Below are 21093 nucleotides of genomic sequence, written 5' to 3'. Positions count from 1 at the left end.
AATAAATGGCTCCCTATCCACCGGATGTGTACCAAACTCACTAAAAGTGGCAGTAATAAAGCCTCTCTAGAAAAAGACAAACCTTGACCCAGAAAATATGAAAAACTATAGGCCTATATGGAATCTCCCATTCCTCTGAACATGTTCTGAAAAAGCTGTTGCGCAACAACTCACTGCCTTCCTGAAGACAAACAATGTATATGAAACGCTTCAGTCTGGTTTTAGACCCCATCATAGCACTGGGACTGCACTCGTGAAGATGGTAAAACATTTTAATGGCGTCAGAATAAGGCACTGCATCTGTCCTCGTGCTCCTAGACCTTAGTGTTGCTTTTGATACCATCGATCACCACTTTATTTTGGAGAGATTGGAAACCCAAATTGGTCAAAACGGACAAGTTCTGGCCTGGTTTAGATCTTATCTGTCGGAAACATATCAGTTTGTCTCTGTGGATGGTTTGTCCTCTGACAAATCAACTGTATATGTCGGTGTTCCTCAAGGTTCCGTTTTAGAACCACTTTTGTTTTCACATTATATTTTACCTCTTGGTGATGTCATTCGGAAACATAATAACTTTCACTGCTATGCAGACGATACACAGCTGTACATTTCGATGAAACATGGTGAAGCCCCAAAATTGCCTCCCTGGAAGCCTGTGTTTCAGACATAAGGAAGTGGATGGCGGCAATTTTTACTTTTAAACTCGGACAAAACAGAGAAGCTAGTTCTAGGTCCCAAGAAACAAAGAGATCTTCTGTTAGATCTGACAATTTATCTTGATCGTTGTACAGTCGTCTCAAATAAAACTGAAGTACCTCGGCGTTACTCTGGACCCTGATCTCTCTTTTGACAAACATATCAAGACTGTTTCAAGGACAGCTTTTTTCCCCATCTACATAACATTGCAAAGATTATGCAGAAAAATGTATCCATGCTTTTGTCACTTTTAGATGAGACTACTGCAATGCTCTACTTTCCAGCTACCCGGTTAAAGAACTAAAACTTCAGTTAGTGCTAAACACGTCTGCTAGAATCTTGACTAGAACCAAAAAATGTGATTATATTACTCCAGTGCTAGCCTCTGCTGCTGGCTTCCTGTTTAGGCTAGGGCTGATTTCAAGGTTTTACTACTAATCTACAAAGCATTACATGGGCTTGCTCCTATCTATCTTTCCAATTTGGTCCTGCCGTACATATCTACACATACGTTATGGTCACAAGACGCAGGCCTCCGTATTGTCCCTGGAATTTCTAAGCAAATACCTGACGGCAGGGCTTTCTCCTATAGAGCTAATTTTTTATGGAATGGTCTGCCTATCCATGTGAGAGACGCAGACTCGGTCTCAAACTTTAAGTCTTTACTGAAGACTCATCTCTTCAGTAGGTCCTATGATTGAGTGTAGAAAGGCACTGGAGCAACGAACCGCCCTTGCTGTCTCTACCTGCCTGGCTCCCCTCTCTCCACTGGGATTCTCTCCCTCTAACCCTATTACGGGGGCTGAGTCACTGGCTTACTGGGCTCTTCCGTGCCGTCCCTAGGACGGGTGCGTCACTTGAGTGGCTTGAGTCACTGATGTGATCTTCCTGTCCGGGTTGGCGCCCCCCTTGGGCTCGTGCCATGGGGGAGATCTTCGTGGGCTATACTCGGCCTTGCCTCAGGGTAGTAAGTTGGTGGTTGAAGATATCCCTCTCGTGGTGTGGGGGCTGCGCTTTGGCAAAGTGGGTGGGGTTATATCCTGCCTGGTTGGCCCTGTCCGGGGGTATCGTCTGTTATATCTGGAGTATTTCTCCTGTCTTATCCGGTGTCCTGGTGAATTTAAGTATGCTTCCTCTAATTCTCTCTGTCTCTCTTTCGCTTGGAGGACCTGAGCCCTAGGACCATGCCTCAGGACTACCTGGCCTGATGACTCCTTGCTGTCCCCAGTCCACATGGTCGTGCTGCTGCTCCAGATTCAAGTGTTCTGCCTGCGGCTATGGAACCCTGACCTGTTCACCGGACGTGCTACCTTGTCCAGGGACCTGCTGTTTTCAATTCTCTCTCTCTCCACCGCACCTGCTGTCTCTAACTCTGAATGATTGGCTATGAAAAGCCAACTGACATTAACTCCTGAGGTGCTGACCTGTTGCACCCTCTACAACAACTGTGCTTATTATTATTTGACCCTGCTGATCATCTATGAACGTTTGAACATCTTGGCCATGTACTGTTATAATCTCCACCAAGCACAGCCAGAAGAGGACTGGCCACCCCTCAGAACTTGGTTCCTCTCTAGGTTTCTTCCTAGGTCCGTGCCTTTCTAGAGAGTTTTTCCTAGCCACTGTGCTTCTACATCTGTATTGCTTGCTGTTTGGTATTTTAGGCTGGGTTTCTGTATAGCACTTTGTGACATCGACTGATGTAAGAAGGGCTTTATAATTAACTTTGATTGATTGACTTAAGTTAGCCGTACATGGCTAGCTAGCAAGCAAAGGTTAAGAAAGTTGCCAGCCAGTATGGCAATGAAACATTTAGAACGAATGACTGGGTCGCATCCATTGATACAGAACAAAAAGACTGAATGACTGGGTCGTGTCTCTGGCAACCAAACCGATAGAACGAACAACCAGCCGGCGTGGGAAGCAACCATAGATTTGAGTCGGGGCTATATCTTGTGGAAGGATGAAATAGTTTGAATAAATGTATCAAAATAAAGTGAATGAAAATATGTAAATCATTATTTGAATATGTTGGTAAGCGGTGTATAAAAGTGATAATGCCCTTGAAACCGTTTTTTGGATGATATATTGACACAGTTTTCCGAACTCTCAACTTCGTCTCGGGCACACCCGTGCCAATATTTCCTCCAAACACCGGCTTCTCTGGCATTATCACTTAAATAAACTGCTTACCAACGTAATTAGAGCAGTAAAAATAAAATGTTTTGTAATACCTGTGGTATAGAATCTCCTATACCACAGCTTTCAGACAATATATATATACACTGCTCAAAAAAATAAAGGGAACACTTAAACAACACAATGTAACTCCAAGTCAATCACACTTCCGTGAAATCAAACTGTCCACTTAGGAAGCAACACTGATTGACAATAAATTTCACATGCTGTTGTGCAAATGGAATAGACTAAAGGTGGAAATTATAGGCAATTAGTAAGACACCCCCAATAAAGGAATGGTTCTGCAGGTGGTGACCACAGACCACTTCTCAGTTCCTATGCTTCCTGGCTGATGTTTTGGTCACTTTTGAATGCTGGCGGTGCTTTCACTCTAGTGGTAGCATGAGACGGAGTCTACAACCCACACAAGTGGCTCAGGTAGTGCAGCTCATCCAGGATGGCACATCAATGCGAGCTGTGGCAAAAAGGTTTGCTGTGTCTGTCAGCGTAGTGTCCAGAGCATTGAGGCGCTACCAGGAGACAGGCCAGTACATCAGGAGACGTGGAGGAGGCCGTAAGAGGGCAACAACCCAGCAGCAGGACCGCTACCTCTGCATTTGTGCAAGGAGGTGCACTGCCAGAGCCCTGCAAAATGACCTCCAGCAGGCCACAAATGTGCACAGTTTATAATTTGATTTTCATTATAACAAGCTAATAGGAGGACTGATGGTTTGGTTAGCTACGCCAGCGAGTATGTTTGTTTGGTTACCAAGGCAACTACTGTAGCTATCTAGCTAGTAAACTTGCTAGCTACTTCAGTGGATGTTATCGCATTTCTACCGCATATTAATACATTTCTAGCGGCAAATTTGTGAAATTATTGCCAGGATAATCAGGTTAATGTTAAGCTGATGGATGAAACGTACAAGAAGCATACTGTGTGACTGTGATTCAGCACTGTGTAAGGGATAATCAACTTGGCACTCTATGGGGGAAAAAATGCAACTTCGTGGAAGGTTAGTGCTACTACGCTATGCCTAGCGCGCACACCTTCCACGGCGTGCATTATAGAACGCATAGCCCCTCGTTGCTGATCCCTTACATAGTGCTGAATCACAGTCATACAGTACTGTAGGCTTCCTGGTCCTTCCATCCATCAGCTTAAAATGATCTTTATTGGAGTATATCAAATGCTCTACTACAACAAAGACCCCATTTTAATAGAGGTAATCAATAACTTGCCAGTAGAAAGGAGAGACACGTTTGCCTCCTGTTAGCTTCATACAGCCTTTCTTTAGCTAGTGAAAGAGACTAAATTGGGTCTGAACTCTCTTACGGTTTAGGTGATTCTACTACAGTAGCCTGCCTCCCTTATCAACACACAAACTGAAGACAAAACAAGGCAAGAGCAAACATCAAATTACCACTTGCACTAATACAATCATGTGATTGTGTATAGTGTTTATAAACACAGTGTAATTGTGTGCATTTTACGGTGACTATAGCCTACCGTTTATGCATTCTAATGGCCGACGCGCTTCTTGTGGTTACTTTTTTATCTTCTTCATGACAAACACTCAAAAGAATTTGCTGGGATCCATCTCTTTTAAATAATTGCCATCAAAACGTTAGTATTTTCCCGAGATTCAATTTAGGAATGTTGCACAGTGCAGCAATCACCTGTGTGGGGAGTTGTGAGTTCTTGCCACCCGACAGTTGACATTCAGCTGATAAACGACATAGGCCTAGCTCATGAACGGCTTCTGGAATTAGTCCAATTTTTAAACAATTATAGACTTATATGCCTTGACTACTGAAAAGCATTATTACAATATTCAAGTGACTTGTGAAGGCTAAATAATGTTAATGTCTTGACAAGCAAGAATTGCTGGGCTTCTCGCCTCGGCTGAGACTGTCTGGTGCGAGTATCCAGGACATAGCCTACTGAGGCGGGGCTCACTCGAGACGGAGGGAAGGCTTTGACCTTCATGCCTCCGCTTGGAAACAGCTGGTTGATAACAAGTGTGACGCGTCAGACGTCGGGATGATTGTGAAGGATTAAATAAATACAAGTATATCTTTTTTTGAAAATGTACTGGGCCAAGCGGCCATGTGAAAGCTTGATTAACTGGCCCGGTGAGCTCGGCAGATGTTGCCTGGCCAGCGGACATCCCTGAATGTCGAGTCTCTATCAGGTAGCTGCAGCCCGGAAGTATTAGGTGTGTCGAGAGGAGTAAGTGTATGGAAAGCGAATCAGCTAATTGGGCAGATTTGTTGCCAGATTTGGTAGACAACCGAAATGAATAATTAATGTATGTGTGTTATATTAAACATAGAGGAGGGAGTCAAATGTTGGCAAGCAATAAACATTTCAGAATAACTATAGCTGAATTATTATCCTTACACTTTCAAAAATGCTAGTCGAATAAGACATGAGAGAGACTACGAATTTTGTCAAAGAGATTTATTTATAGACTAATACAAAATTCAGTAGCGGATTTTGTTACGGGCGAAATGGGCAGCATCTTGCCGCCCCCGGGTGCAGACGCTGAAGGTGGGGTTCGCCCAGGGCGCCATACAAGTTAGAACCGCCACATACACTTGAAACAAATAGCCAAACCGAAAACTGCAGACAAAAATGCTTTCTGCTACTAAGATCAGTGAAATGTAGGTTAGACTGACAACGGAGTGAAGAGCAGAAATCTCAACTAGCAAACAAGTCGCAGCAATGAAATATGCGAAGGGGGGGATTCTGTCACAGGGAAGATTTTCGGCACACCGGCAACTGTTGTTTCGACGTGCCTGCTGACAACTGAGATGTAGCCGGAGGTAGCTCAATTTTCCTTGATTCCATGATTTTATTTCAAGTAGTATAGCAGCCAGCCAACACAATAACACTAATAATTCTAACCATATAGATGTCACCTTGATACAAACCGCCTACTCAATGGGGAGAGAACGAATGGCAACAACACCGGGACACAGTGCCTTTCGCTCCCGCCTGCTAAGCACGACTGTCCAGCAACCGCGTGGGAAGTATAGCTACCTAGTAGTCAATATCAGGGTGACAGTCAAAGTAATCAAACGCATACAACGCATTATGTAACAGTACACGCAGCATGGTAGCTCAAATGTACGGTAGTCGCGTGGTAAGAAACGGAAGGAAAAAAAACACAGCTCCATCAAAACCTTCTAACCTATTCACCTCATTTTCGAACGTTGCTATGCGCACAGCAGAACAACGGAGGAGATGGATTCGAATTCCGCTTTTCTTCCGTATTGCAGAGCGCCAGTGGCAAACTCCACAGAGTAAATTATTTGAAAGAGTACATTTAGAGTATAAAAGTCGAGCTATAGCTACTAATTGGCTAGTTCTGTTGTGGCAGAGTTAAGGCACGAGCCATCCACCAAACCAACAACTATAATGATAAACGACACTCTACGTAACTATAAAACGTTGGTGAGCATCCACACTAGAGGAACATGTATCGTTCTACAGTCCTACACCTGTCAATCAACTGATCGACGCATCCTATAAATGAATAAGGTGGTAACTCGAGACCATTCATGAGGTCTCTAACGCACTGGTTCAGACCATTCAGTGGTTTCAGGGTGTGTTCATTGTCAGTGACAACTGCAAACAATACTTCAATGTACATGTAGGCCTAATGAAAAATAATATAACTAATATATATAATAATATATAATATATATTAATAATATATATATAATAATAATATAAATAATGTAACTTGTATTTAAATGTAGCAATTCAACAACAACCGTTTAGCCTGTGCATATCTTACAGCATGTCATTGCCTCATTGCTCAAGTGGTTTGCAAGTGATTTTCTAATGGTTTTAAATTCCTTCTTTTCACTGTGCCCATCTCTGTATGTCCTGTGCAACTATTTGCAATGAGGAATGTGTTATTGCTATCAAGTGAATACACAATTATTGCCCATAGGCTGTAAACTGCAGTAATGTAGGCTAATTTGAATAACGGCTCACATGTCCTGTTTTGTTTCATGCTGAAACAACAGGTTTTGAGAGGCCAATAGTGGAGAGGCCAGGGACATAATTGCAAAACAGACCAATGAAGACAGACAGGATCGAGATATAGCCTAAATTAGAAGGTTATGCATATTAGCCCATATGCTCAATGTTAGGCTTAATACTGCAGTGAATATATCCAGTCAATTTACGCAGCAAAAAAATGAAACAGTTGATCAGATAACGAAATCATAGGCAGCTTACACTGTGCTCTCCTGAGGCTGCGCTGAGTGGGCTTCCTCGTGCAGCTCGAAAAGTGACCCTATTGATTACGTTATTTCGGGACAACAAATGTATCCTACCTAGGCTTCAACAACACAATGTAATGAAGAATGTAATTACTGTTTTCAAGTGAGTACAAAACTATTGTCCAGGCTGAAAACTGCAGAGTGTAACCACTCAAAAGCCTGTGCATATTCATTTAGAAATAACTGCATCTGATTTGGCAACCATTTGGATCAGTTATGCGTTTTTTTCTCGGCAGTTTAGCCTCAAAGGTCAAGGCACATTAGCAGGATAGTAATATGGTGCATTTTGTCATGATGTATCAGTTAACAGAAACATGCTAATGCAGGGATTTCTAGTGGCGCGCATATGAATTATGATAATGCATAGAGGAAGTTGTATGCAGTTTCCGCGTTTGGCTTCAGTGTTTTGAAAGCGTTTCGGAAATGAGGTGGATAGCAGAGCGCATTCCCACTCCTTCTCACACATCTACTCGCCCATTTTTAAGTCGCCATATTGGCATGCAGCTACCCCCTTCTCGTCTCTTTAGCTAATCCACTCGCAGTACTCCATGTCATGTGTCAGACAAAAACCACCACCTGCTGGAGAAGACAGATTTTGAGCAGAGTTATCCCTCTCGAGTTTTCACTCTCCCTCTCTTCCTCTCTGGTGTGACTCACAAATTTCAGTTAATTACCATAGCTCCCGCCTTGGGCCAATCAGTGTAATTTTGTAAATGGCGGATATCTATGGCAAGACGCATCATTCACCCAAGTTTCGTCAAAATCGGGGCAAGTGCTGTCTGAGAATCCGTGTGGGATTAACGGACGGACGGGACGGACGACAACCTATCCAAAGCCCCCCCCCCCCCCCCCCCCCCCCGATTTCATCATGGGGGACAATTAAGTGACTGAATTAACCATGGTAAATTCAAACTAAGGAGAACGCGACATAGTGGAGTTAGCCAGGGTAGGTTCAAAACGGCGGCAGTAGTGTCCATGGACAGCTAGTTTGGATACGCAGAATTTTAGGCAGTGAATAATGCAGTACCTTCATGCTGCAGGCCAGTTCCATAAGTTTCTTAGCGTTCTCCTCTGAGCGGTAGCGTTTGGGAACCGGGACTCGGAAGAACTTGAGCGCCCCCTCAAAGTCAGTCGCCAGCAGGTCTTCTCTCGAGGTCTGGAAGAGGAGAGGAGGGACACGGTGAGACAGAGAGAGACTTTTCTAGCCAAGAACCCCCTCACAGGAAAACCCTCTATAACATCACTGCTGCCAAGAGCACAGTAGGAACGGTGTGAGAAGAACGGTGTGTGTGTGTATGTGATTAGAATGAAATCGAAGCCTTGGCTCCATGTCTAAGCTTGCGGTGCGCCACTGTGGTAACACGGCCTCGTGACTGGCGGTTTGTGTGCGTGTGTGTATGTTTCCACAGAGGCAGCAACTCACCTTCAGGAGAGCCAGAGCCACATTGAAGATCACACTGATGCCCTGAGCGAGACAGAAGAGAAAATAAAGACTGAGTTATTGAACAGAGTAGAGGTAAGCGGGGAGAGGAAAGGCACGTGGGAGACTAGAAAGAAACAGAGGGAGAGGGTTGGTAGAGAGACAGAAAGCAGAGGAAGGTGAGAGTAGAAAGATAGTGGGAGAGGGTTAGGGGTAGACAGAGAAAGGGGGATTGAGTCCAGAAAGAGAGAAAGGAAGTGGGGGTAGAAAGACAGAATTAGAAGGGTAAATGGAGGAAAAGGGCCAGATTGGGCAAGTACAGTACAATACCTCACAGAGTAGCAGGTCTGTGTGGAACATGTAGGGTTAGAACGAGGGGTTAGGGTTAGGGAGGGGGATGAGGGTTAGAGGTTAGGGAGAGGGGTCAGGGATAGGGAGAGGGTTGAGGGAGAGAGGTAGGGATGAGGTTTGAGGGAGAGAGGTGAGGGTTAGAGAGAGATGTGGGGGTTAGGGAGGGGGGTGGGGGATAAGGGTTAGGGAGGGCGGTGGGGGATAAGGGTTAGGGAGGGCGGTGGGGGTAAGGGGTTTGGGAGAGAGGTGAGGGGTTAGGGAGAGAGGTGAGGGTTAGGGGTTAGGGTTAAGGAGAGAGGTTAGGGTTTGGGAGAGAGGTGAGGGGTTAGGGAGAGAGGTGAGGGTTAGGGGTTAGGGTTAAGGAGAGAGGTTAGGGAGGTGGGTGGGTGAGGGTTAGGGAAGGGGGTGAGGGTTTATATTTGTATTTATTATGGATCCCCATTAGTTCCTGCCAAGGCAGCAGCTACTCTTCCTGGATCCAGCAAAATGATGGCAGGTTATACAATTTAAAAACATAACAACACACTGTGTGCCCTCAGGCCCCTACTCGACCACTACCACATATCTACAGTACTAAATCCATGTGTATGTGTGTGTATAGTGCGCATGTTATCGTGGGTGTGTGTATGCATGTGTCTGTGCCTTTGTTTGTGTTTCTTCACAGTCCCCGCTGTTCCATATAGTGTATTTTGATCTGTTCTTCCATTAAAGAACACCCTCTGTGTTCTGTTAGAACAGGTAACTCTTTATTCACATTATAGCAGGGGGTGTAAAGCCATAACTCATACGTTTTTCCAGCAGCAGACTATGATCAACAATGTCAAAAGCTGCACTGAAGTCTAACAAAGCAGACCCCACAATCTTTTCATCATCAATTTCTCTAAGCCAATCATCAGTCATTTGTGTAAGTGCTGTGCTTGTAGAGTGTCCTTCCATATAAGCATGCTGAAAGTTTGTCGTCAACTTGTTTACTGTGAAATAGCATTGTATCTGGTCAAACACAATTCTTTCCAAAAGTTTACTACGGGTTGGTAACAGGCTGATTGGTCAGCTATTTGAGCCAGTAAAGGGGGCTTTACTTTTCTTGTGTAGCGGAATGACTTTTCCTTCCCTCCAGGCCTGAGGGCACATCCTCTCTAGTAGGCTTAAATTGAAGATGTGGCAATATCATCCCTATTACCCTCAGTAATTTTCCATCCAGGTTGTCAGACCCCAGTGGCTTGTCATTGATAGACAACAATCATTTTGTGTGTGTGTGTGTGTGTGTGTGTGGGGGGGGGGGGGTTGTTAGGGAGGTGGGTGAGGGTTAGGGAGATGGGTGAGGGTTAGGGAGAAGGGTGAGGGTTAGGGAGAAGGGTGAGTGTTAGGGAGAGGGGTGAGTGTTAGGGAGAGGGGTGAGGGTTAGGGAGATGGGTGAGGGTTAGGGAGATGGGTGAGGGAGATGGGTGAGTGTTAGGGAGAGAGGTGAGGGTTAGGGAGATGGGTGAGGGTATAGGGAGATGGGTGAGGGAGATGGGTGAGTGTTAGGGAGAGAGGTGAGGGTTAGGGAGATGGGTGAGGGTATAGGGAGATGGGTGAGGGTATAGGGAGATGGGTGAGGGTATAGGGAGAGGGTTAGGGAGATGGGTGAGGGTATAGGGAGATGGGTGAGGGTTAGGGAGAGGGGTGAGGGTTAGGGAGAGGGGTGAGAGTTAGGGAGAGGGGTGAGAGTTAGGGAGAGGGGTGAGAGTTAGGGAGAGGGGTGAGAGTTAGGGAGAGGGGTGAGAGTTAGGGAGATGGGTGAGGGTTAGGGAGATGGGTGAGGGTTAGGGAGAGGGGTGAGGGTTAGGGAGAGGGGTGAGGGTTAGGGAGAGGGGTGAGGGTTAGGGAGAGGGGTGAGGGTTAGGGAGAGGGGTGAGGGTTAGGGTATAGGGAGATGGGTGAGGGTATAGGGAGATGGGTGAGGGTATAGGGAGATGGGTGAGAGTTAGGGAGATGGGTGAGAGTTAGGGAGATGGGTGAGAGTTAGGGAGATGGGTGAGAGTTAGGGAGATGGGTGAGAGTTAGGGAGATGGGTGAGAGTTAGGGAGATGGGTGAGAGTTAGGGAGATGGGTGAGAGTTAGGGAGATGGGTGAGAGTTAGGGAGATGGGTGAGGGTTAGGGAGATGGGTGAGAGTTAGGGAGATGGGTGAGAGTTAGGGAGATGGGTGAGGGTTAGGGAGAGGGGTGAGGGTTAGGGAGAGGGGTGAGGGTTAGGGAGAGGGGTGAGGGTTAGGGAGATGGGTGAGGGTTAGGGAGATGGGTGAGGGTTAGGGAGATGGGTGAGGGTTAGGGAGATGGGTGAGGGTGAGGGATATGGGTGAGGGTGAGGGATATGGGTGAGGGTGAGGGAGAGGGTGAGGGAGAGGGTATAGGGAGAGGGAAAGGGGTGAGGGAAAGGGGTGAGGGTTAGGGAGATGGGTGAGGGTTAGGGAGATGGGTGAGGGTTAGGGAGATGGGTGAGAGTTAGGGAGATGGGTGAGAGTTAGGGAGATGGGTGAGAGTTAGGGAGATGGGTGAGGGTTAGGGAGATGGGTGAGAGTTAGGGAGATGGGTGAGAGTTAGGGAGATGGGTGAGAGTTAGGGAGAGGGGTGAGAGTTAGGGAGATGGGTGAGGGTTAGGGAGAGGGGTGAGGGTTAGGGAGATGGGTGAGGGTTAGGGAGATGGGTGAGGGTTAGGGAGATGGGTGAGGGTGAGGGATATGGGTGAGGGATATGGGTGAGGGGGAGGGTGAGGGTATAGGGAGAGGGGTGAGGGTTAGGGAGATGGGTGAGGGTTAGGGAGATGGGTGAGGGTTAGGGAGATGGGTGAGGGTTAGGGAGATGGGTGAGGGTTAGGGAGATGGGTGAGGGTTAGGGAGATGGGTGAGGGTTGAGGGTGATGAAGAAGAGTGAGGGTTAGGGAGAGGGGTGAGGGTTAGGGAGAGGGGTGATGGGTTAGGGGTGAGTGTTAGGGAGTGGGGTGAAAGTTAGGGAGATGGGTGAGGGTTAGGGAGATGGGTGAGGGTATAGGGTGATGGGTGAGGGTTAGGGAGATGGGTGAGGGTATAGCGAGAGGGTTAGGGTGAGGGGTTAGGGTTGAGGGAAAGGGGTGAGGGTGATGAAGAAGAGTGAGGGTTAGGGGGAGAGGGATGAGGGTTAGGGGTGAGGGTTAGGGATGAGGGTTAGGGATGAGGGTTAGGGGTGAGGGTTAGGGGTGAGGGTTAGGGAGATGGGTTAGGGAGATGGGTGAGAGTTAGGGAGATGGGTGAGGGTTAGGGAGAGGGGTGAGGGTTAGGGAGAGGGGCGGAGGGTTAGGGAGAGGGGCGGAGGGTTATGGATGGAGGTTAGGGAGGGGGGCGAGGGTTAGGGAGAGAGTTGAGTGTATCGGGCTAGAGGGAGATAGACAGATACCTCACAGAGAAGCAGATCTATGATGTGGAACACCATGTAGAGGGGGAACTTGGCTGTGAAGAGCGTGAGGAACCACTGAGAGGCGTACATATGAGCCTCCAGACCCACGTTCAGGAAGTGGTTATACAAGTCCGGGATGTACTCCTAGTAGAGACAGAGAAAGAAAGAAACCGTTACCCGAAAGTAAGCATCAACAGCAGAAGTGTACTCCTGATACACAGAGAGACAGCAGAACAATTACTACAGTAACAGTAGGTAGAGAAACACATAGAGAGTATCACACATTTGTTACATTTCAGTCACTTATCCAGAGCGACTTACAGTATTAAGTGGATAAATGTTTTACTTTAGCCCGTACTGGTCCCCCCGTGGGAATCGAACCCACAACTCGCCATTCTCCACCAACTGAGCAACACGGGACCAGCACGCACGCACGTCATCTCTACCTGCATGAGTCGCTCCAGCTGGAAGAACTTGCAGTGTAGATCCTCAAAGTTCTGCTTGAAAAGCTCCCTGAGTCCATAGTCAAACATGATCTTGACCAGGACACTAAAGGCCTGCTCCTCAGGCATCTAGACAGGGGTACAGAGAGAGAGAGAGTGTACATACAGTAGGTACATCAGAAATCACAAGCACACACTGTACGGGACCCACTAGTTGATGCTTATTTATAAAACCCTCTTAGGCCTCACTCCCCGCTATTTTGGGTTCCCGAGTGGCGCATCGGTCTAACGCACTGCATCTCAGTGCTAGAGGCGTCACTACAGACCCTGGTTCGATTCCAGGCTGTATCACAACCGGGCGTGATTGGGAGTCCCATAGGGCGGCCGTAATTGTAAATAAGAATTTGTTCTTAACTGACTTGCCTAGTTTTAAAAAAGTTGTACAAATCTGAGATACCTACAGGGCGTACTGTAGCCCTCATCCTCCACATACAAAACCCGTTCTGCCAGTCACATTCTGTTAAAGGTCCCCAAAGCACACACCTCCCTGGGTCGCTCGTCTTTTCAGTTCGCTGCAGCAAGTGACTGGAACGAGCTGCAACAAAACACTCAAACTGGACCGTTTTATCTCCATCTCTTCATTCAAAGACTCAATCATCATTGACACTCCTACTGACAGTTGTGGCTGCTTCGCGTGATTTATTGTTGTCTCTACCTTCTTGCTGCTGTTGTCTGTGCCCAATAATGTGTGTACCCTGTGCTGCTGCCATGTTGTGTTGCTGCCATGTTGTGTTGCTACCATGTTGTTATCCCGTGTGGCTCAGTTGGTAGAGCATGGCGCTTGCAACGCCAGGGTTGTGGGTTCGATTCCCACGGGGGACCAGTACAAAAAAAGTATGAATGTATGTACTTGTAAGTCGCTCTGGATAAGAGCGTCTACTAAATGACTTAAATGTAATGTTAAATGTAATGTGTTGCTACCATGCTGTGTTGCTGCCTTGCTATGTTGTTGTCTGAGGTCTCTCTTTATGTATTGTTGTGATGTCTGTTTTGTCCTATATATTTTTTTTATCCCAGTCCCCGCAGGAGGCCTTTTGCCTTTTGGTCGGCCGTCATTGTGAATATGAATTTGTTCTTAACTGACTTGCCTAGTTAAATAAAGGTTAAATAAAATAAACACTGGTCTGAGACATATCTGCGTCAATGTTTACTGTCCTACACATCTATCTAATTGGAACAGTACTAAAACAATGCATCCGATCTGATTTCATAGATCAAAAACCTTTCGTTTAGGTTCAAAAGGAGAGGCATCTCTTGATGTAGGCAATCTAGGTACTAAGCCTGAAAGTTAATGTATCCCTGAAATAATAACAGAACGGTGCAGTTCACTGTCTATCCACTAGGTGTCAGTGTTTTAAATCAGAGAGAGGAGAGAGCTCTGGCACTGTGATGGCTGAGAGGCAGATGAGACATTTGCCCTGAACCTCCTCCAGCCTAGAGCACTCCATCACAGAACTGAGCCCGTGAGGAGAGAGGGAAGGAGAGAGAGAGAGAGCGAGAGAGCGAACGAGAGAGAGACAGACAGTGTTCCTAGATCAGCTCTCAGCTCTGCTGTTGTCATGTGTAACTCACATGCAGCAGCAGCACAGCAGCCAGGAAAGACTGCCCCTGGCAGTAGCCAATCTCCTCATCATACACCGAGTAGGCCTGGGGAGGAGAGAGGAACAAACGCGCAACGTTAGAGACAGGACCAGAGACGAGATGTTACTGCTATTGTAAAGTACATTCTCTGTATTACAATAAAATAATAATAACATGGTCATTTATCAGTTGCTTTTATCCAAAGCCACACGTCGTACAGAACTGTCAACATTGACAGTGACACATTAAGATGCAGAAATAAAACCCAGTGAGCCATTGGATCCACCACAACTCTCCGGAGAATTACCATTGGTCGTAACGGATGACATAATAAACTCCCTGAACTCTGAATGGAGATCGAGAGAGAGGGAGGTCTGAGCAGTAGCCTTCTAAGCTACTCTGTAAACCCTGCTATAATGATGAGCTGTCTGGCTGAAACAGTCAATGCTGAAACGCAGCGGTACAACGGATATGGATCAAACGTACAGGGAGAACACACACACACACACACACACACACACACACACACACCTTTCTAACAGTCACAGAGAATCGAGAGTGAACCCAGTCAACCATACAGAAACACTGCTTCTTGGAATGTTCAATGATGAATCGAGACCCCCTGGCCAGTAGAGAAGACTCAAACCAAAACATTGACTCAGCTTAATCATTTTTGGGAACCCGGGCCTCAGTTGATCATTTTGAAATTGTTAGCCCCATTGACCCACTTCCGTAATTAGTATCCGAATCAAAAACCTAACTTCTCCCGTCAATAATAATACAGCCTCGATGGCGGAGTGCTTACTGTTCAGCCGAGCATTGGCGGTAGCTACAGGTTTTTTTGGCTCCAGTTTCAGTTTTTCTTATTCTATATATATTTCTTATTCTTATTATTCCAACCAATCTTTGAGCAGTCGCGGGACCGTCCCTCCTAGTAATGTGTTGTAATGCAATTTTTATGATTCTGAAGCGCGACCATTTTCCCCTTGGGGATAATTCATCTGTCTTCTTCTCCTACTGCTCCCTCCTCTCCTCACCTTGCAGATCTTGTAGAGTGAGTCTTGGCCGTCTCCTCCAGTGTCCTTGAAATAGTCGTGAGCTGGAAAAGTCCGGTTAATGTCTCTGGTGATGGCACTGTCCTGGGGAGACTCCTGGGAGGGTCAGACAAGAGAAAAGGGAGAAAAGAAGGGAACGAGAGAAAGGAAACGGTCAGTGAAGTCCATAAAGTTACATTTAAATTGGCTGTTCCCCTGGAGTTATAACTTCCCCAATTAGCCACTGACTCTGTACATAAAGTCCAGTAAGCGCCTAAGGAATCCAACCAGCTGAAGAGTAAGGAAGCAAACGGTACAAAATCCTCCACATCACAATACCAGACCAGTCAACAGACCTTTCTGCTCTGGCTCCACCAGGGGACAGTGTTCTATGGTAAATGCAGCCTCTCAGTCAGTCTCTCTGGGAGAAGAGAGGGGGGATGGGAGGGGAGAGGAAAGGCCACTGAACACAGCATACAGTGGGGCCTGGAATAATTGGATCCCTTGATAAAGATGAGCAAAAAATACTATAAAATAAATAACAAATACTGAGCTATATTGAATGCAAAAAAAAGGCGATATATTTTATACTAATACAATTGCTCAGAGAAAGAGATTTTGCTTTTAACAAAAAAAATAAAAAAATATTTAAAAAAATAACGATCAAAATAATAGGATTCCCTATTTTAAATCAATACTCCAGCACCCCCCTTTGAGAAGATAACGCCACTGAGCCTTTTTCTAAAATGTTTTATTAGATTGGAGAACACATTGGGAGGGATCTTAGACCATTCCTCCATACAGAATCTTTCCAGATCCTTCATTTTCTTCGCCTGCTCTTACGGACTGCCCTCTTCAATTCAAACCACAGGTTTTCAAATGGGGTTCAAGTCTGGAAACTTGATTTTGTTGTCAATTAACCATTTCTTTGTAGATTTCTGATGTGTGCTTGGGGTTGTCTTGCTGGAAGATTCCCTTGCAGCCGAGTTTCGCCCAATGGTCTCCCAGCCCGCTTTTGATGTTTCATCGCCCCTATCATGTTCAGTTAAGAGGTACCGTGAGAAGGAATCACAAAGTACCTAATATGTATTCTGTACCATTGACTGGCACGCTCAGCCTGTCTCTCGGGGTCTCTCCAATGACTAACGTGTTGTCTCGAGGACAGTGCATTGTTTTTCGTGCAGGCAGGTTTGCCTGCCGCAGTGGCACAAAGAGCTAAATAACTTTTAGAACAGTGTTGCTTCCGGACAAATCTATATACAGAGGAAAAGTGAATGCAAATAACTTTAATGAAAGTATGTTTGATAGAAATACTATGATGTGAATAAGAGAAAAAAGAGATTAAATGACACAGACGGGTGTGAATGGATCCCATCCTCTCAGCTCAGCTCCGGTTACCAGCCGCCCTCCATGTTATTGTGCTCACCTTACAGCAATCCTTCTCAAATAGTGGGGCGCGCCCCCCTGGGGGGGCTCGGAGCGATGCCAGGGACGTGTGACCCCGGGGAACATGCTTTTTTTTGCCGCAGGGAGTAGTTTTTTTTGTTGCACCGAACAAGAGCACACAGCACAGAGCAGGAGACATGAAGTGCAGATAACAAACCCTTAAGAGACACCATGAGAGACAAAAAAAAACCTTAAGAGACACCATGGAAAAATATTTAACAGGGATGAAAAGAAAGGCGGAGAGAGATGGAGATAATGAGACAAACGTAAGTCTCCCTAAAGCTAAGACGAGGAAATATGACGAAGCGTATGTAGCGCTTGGCTTCATTGTGACTACGGTGGGAGACGAGGAAAGACAGGTATGTTTACTGTGTCTAAAAATGTTGGCAGCAAACAGCATGAAGCCAAATAAATTAAGGCGTCACTTAAAGACATTACACCCCAATCACTCTGATAAGCCGCTTGAGTTTTTTCAGCAAAAACGTGCCGAATATTGCCAACAATCGTCCCGCTTTGTGAATGCTACTTCAGTAAACCAGCGAGCACTGTTAGCATCATATAAGGCGGCGTACCAAATTGCTCAGTGTAAAAAAAAACACTCCATAGCAGAGGAGCTGATACTGCCTGCAGCATTAGACATGGTCTCTGTCATGCTGGATGACGCAAGTGCTGCAAAAATAAAAACTATCCCTCTGTCCAATGACACTGTCGCCAGACGTATAAATGACATTGCTAACGATCTTCAAGAACAGCTGGTAGATAAACTCAAAGACAAAACGTTTTGCCTTACAGTTCGATGAAGCAACTGACAGCAACAAAGACTGTTTGTTTATCGCTTATGTACGTTTTGACATGACAAACTCCCTGTGTGAGGATCTACTTTTCTGTAAATATGTCAGAGACAGAGCCACAGCTGAAGAGCTATTCAAAATGCTGGACTGCTTCCTGACTGAGAATGGGCTAAAGTGAGAGAACTGCATTGGTGTTTGCAGTGATGGTGAACAGACCATGACAGGGATGAGAAAAGGACTTCGGGCACTCATCAAGAAGGCCTCACCTAATGCTGAGTGGACACACTGTGTTATACACAGAGAAGCACTGGCATCAAGGCACCTTTCCTCTGATTTAAGTGAGGTTATGACTGACATTGTAGGTGTAGTCAATTTTATAAAGACCAGACCACTAAAAAAGAGTCTTCTCTGCTATCTGTGAGGAGATGGGAGCTGAACATCAAGCTGTGCTGTTTCACAGTGAAGCAAGGTGGCTGTCACGAGGAAAAGTCTTGTCCAGAGTTTTTGAGCTCAGAGAGCAGATAAGAATGTTTTCGGAGCAGGAGCACGAGTATGACCTCGCAGAAAATTTTTGTGATGAGAACTTCCTGGCAAAACTGGCCTACCTGAGTGACATATTTGGAAAGCTAAATGAACTAAATCTACAGCTTCAAGGGAAAGATAAACACCTCCCTCAGGTCACAGACAACATCAGCTCTTTCACTCGAAAGCTTGCAATGTGGGGCAGGCGACTTGATGAAGGAAATACTGATTCATTCGAGAACCTGCGTGAATTTGTTGACACTACTGACTATGATGCCACCTCAGTGATTCCATATATTAAGGAGCATATTTCATCACTGATGGGATTCTTTAAAAAGTACTTCCCTGAAAACAGTTCCCAATATGACTGGGTGAGAGATCCTTTCAATGCACCAGCTCCAACTGGTTTCAGCTCTGCAGAGGAGGACCAGTTCATTGATATGACGTCTGATTCCACATTGAGACTGAGGTTCACATCACAGACACTGAGTGAATTCTGGCTGAGTGTAGAGAGGCAGTATCCACACTTAGGGCAGAGGGCCATGGACATTCTTCTTCCTTTTGCAACATCTTATCTTTGTGAGACTGGCTTCTCTGCTGTTGCTGCACTGAAGACCAAGTACAGGTCCCAGCTAAACATTGAGCAGGAGCTGAGAGTTGCAGTATCATGCTTCAAATCCCGCTTCGAAAAGCTGTGCTCTGCAAAACGTGCTCATTGTAGCCATTAATCCTGACTTCCTCATTTTGATTTAAAAAAAATAATCAGCACAAATTGTTTTATTCATTTTTGTTTTATAGGTCAACGTGTTTCATATATTGTGCTCCTGAGTTAATGTTGCTGATCAATTTGAATTTAATATTATTTATTGATTATATTTAATTAAAATGTTCAGTATCAAATGGTCAAAAAAAAAATACAGTTTAAATAAGGATTGAATTTGTTTGTTTTTTTCAGGCAATTGATGCACTTTAAGTCTTTTCTGTTACAGACTAAAAAACACCGTTAATAAAGTTATTCTTTGTTGTAAATTGATCTATATTTCTTTCTTTTTTCTTTTTCTTTAATGTTAATAAGGATACAATGTTATGCAGAGGTGTACTTATAACAATTTTATAGACAAATTATACTATTTACAGTCGCGGCGGAGAGTTGGGGGGCGCGAAATGTTTACTTCTTCCTAGGGGGGGGGGGGGCGTAACAGAAAATAATTGAGAAGCACTGCCTTACAGTAACACATGTAGTACACGTCAGATGGCAACCGGGCTTATTACGACAGCCAGAGTGGAACCCAGGCGGTATTGACATGTTTCCCCCCAGGGATCCCTATTCTGACGCGGCGCCACACGGAAGGGAATTACTGTATTTACAGTACACACACGTACGGGCACACAAACGGACAGACACACAGACAACTCTGCAGCGCCCTTTTCAAATATGAATTACCCCCGGGTTCCATTATTGATGCTCTGTTTATCTGGAACAGAACAGAATTTAAATAATGCACATATTCCACACACAGCTACACAGTCTCAGTCAGTCACTGAGCTGAGCCAGAGGCAGATTCAGCACTAGATATCTGGACCAATATGGCGGACAGTATTTACACAATAACGGTGAGAGTCACTGGCTGACTGACTGGCTCAGCACGGCACAGAGGAAATGATTCAGCACTAGCTACAGTACCAGGTAGTAGTTACCAGCACCATTATTACGGCTGGATGTCAGGTCCCCAACAGACCAATTTTAGTTATCGTCCTGAAGTGTGGCAGTGTGTGCCCTCGTTTACTTCAAGGATTTAAAAGCACATCAGAAATGTGGTACACTTTTCTAGCACGAGAGCTACTTTTAAATGATGAAAAATGTCGTGAGCTACTGTTTTTTTAACCTTTCAAATAGACACTATGTATTTTCCCCAATTCCGTTTCCTTGATCATTTTTCCCCGTTTTTATTTTTTACTATCGAATTACAATTATTCATAGAGAAACAATGACATTTGATGTTCTGAGTCCATGTCAATGCTGAAATCACACCAGAAGACCATTTGTTTTAGGACATGTTGCTGTTGGTCTAGCTAGTCATCGCAGACATAGCCCTAGGAAGTAGGGCTGCTGATAAATATCTATATTTTTTTTTATATATCACCCCCCCCCCCCCCCCCCCTCATAAAATCAGCAAATTATGCCTTTATTACTCATGTACACCAACTTTGCAACAACTGGACCCAACCCACCAACTCCCTCTCTCCTTCCATCCTAATCTCCATCAAGCTTTCTGTTCCTACTTCCAAAGAGGAAGACTGAAACCAAAAGAAAGCAAGCAGGAGAAGAATGGACGGAAGAAAAGAAGAATAAACAAAGACCTAAGTGGTGGACGGACTTCTCCTCTCCTTCCAGCCATTGCGCCACACCCTAGGGGTAGTAGGGGGTGGCTAACATCAATGTATGTGTCCCAAATGGCACCCTATTCCCTATATAGGGCACTACTTTTGACCACAGCCCTATGGGGTCAAAAGGAGTGCACTATATAAGGAAATAGGGATGTAGCGCTGGACTGAGGCCTGTGAGCCATTGGTCTCCATCACCGATAAGGATCCATGTTTATGTTCGGGAGGGTTATCTCGGGCTCTGAGACACTTTAAAAAGCCCAGTGACATAACACCAATTAGCCTCTGTCCATCTAGAGCCTTCGCGTGAATGGGGAGAGAGAAAAACACATTGTTAGTGATGGAGAGAGATGGTGTGTGTGTCTGTGTGTGTGTGTGTGACTTCTGCAGGAAGCACTTTAACCTGTTCCTCCATTGTTTACAGCTCAGGTTTATTCTGACCCAACACAATGGCTGAAATGGCATTTTGTTTTT

The 21093-nt window shown here is 45.5% G+C and overlaps 1 protein-coding gene across 5 annotated transcripts in view; it reads right to left on the bottom strand.

Annotated features, from left to right (window-relative positions):
* Window positions 1–21093, bottom strand: part of LOC129818838 (rab GTPase-activating protein 1) — a 139728-nt gene that overhangs the window by 24234 nt on the left and 94401 nt on the right. For all 5 annotated transcript variants that reach the window (XM_055875100.1, XM_055875101.1, XM_055875103.1 and 2 more), the window contains 6 exons: window positions 15479–15592; window positions 14433–14507; window positions 12804–12929; window positions 12358–12501; window positions 8598–8639; window positions 8202–8330 (listed from right to left, as the gene is read on the bottom strand). In XM_055875100.1, the coding sequence (XP_055731075.1) occupies window positions 8202–8330; window positions 8598–8639; window positions 12358–12501; window positions 12804–12929; window positions 14433–14507; window positions 15479–15592 (630 nt within the window). The remainder of the gene's footprint in view (window positions 1–8201; window positions 8331–8597; window positions 8640–12357; window positions 12502–12803; window positions 12930–14432; window positions 14508–15478; window positions 15593–21093) is intronic.

Source organism: Salvelinus fontinalis, chromosome 21 (genome assembly GCF_029448725.1).
Source record: "Salvelinus fontinalis isolate EN_2023a chromosome 21, ASM2944872v1, whole genome shotgun sequence".
Lineage (NCBI taxonomy): Eukaryota > Metazoa > Chordata > Actinopteri > Salmoniformes > Salmonidae > Salvelinus > Salvelinus fontinalis.
This window is presented reverse-complemented; position numbering and strand designations above follow the sequence as displayed.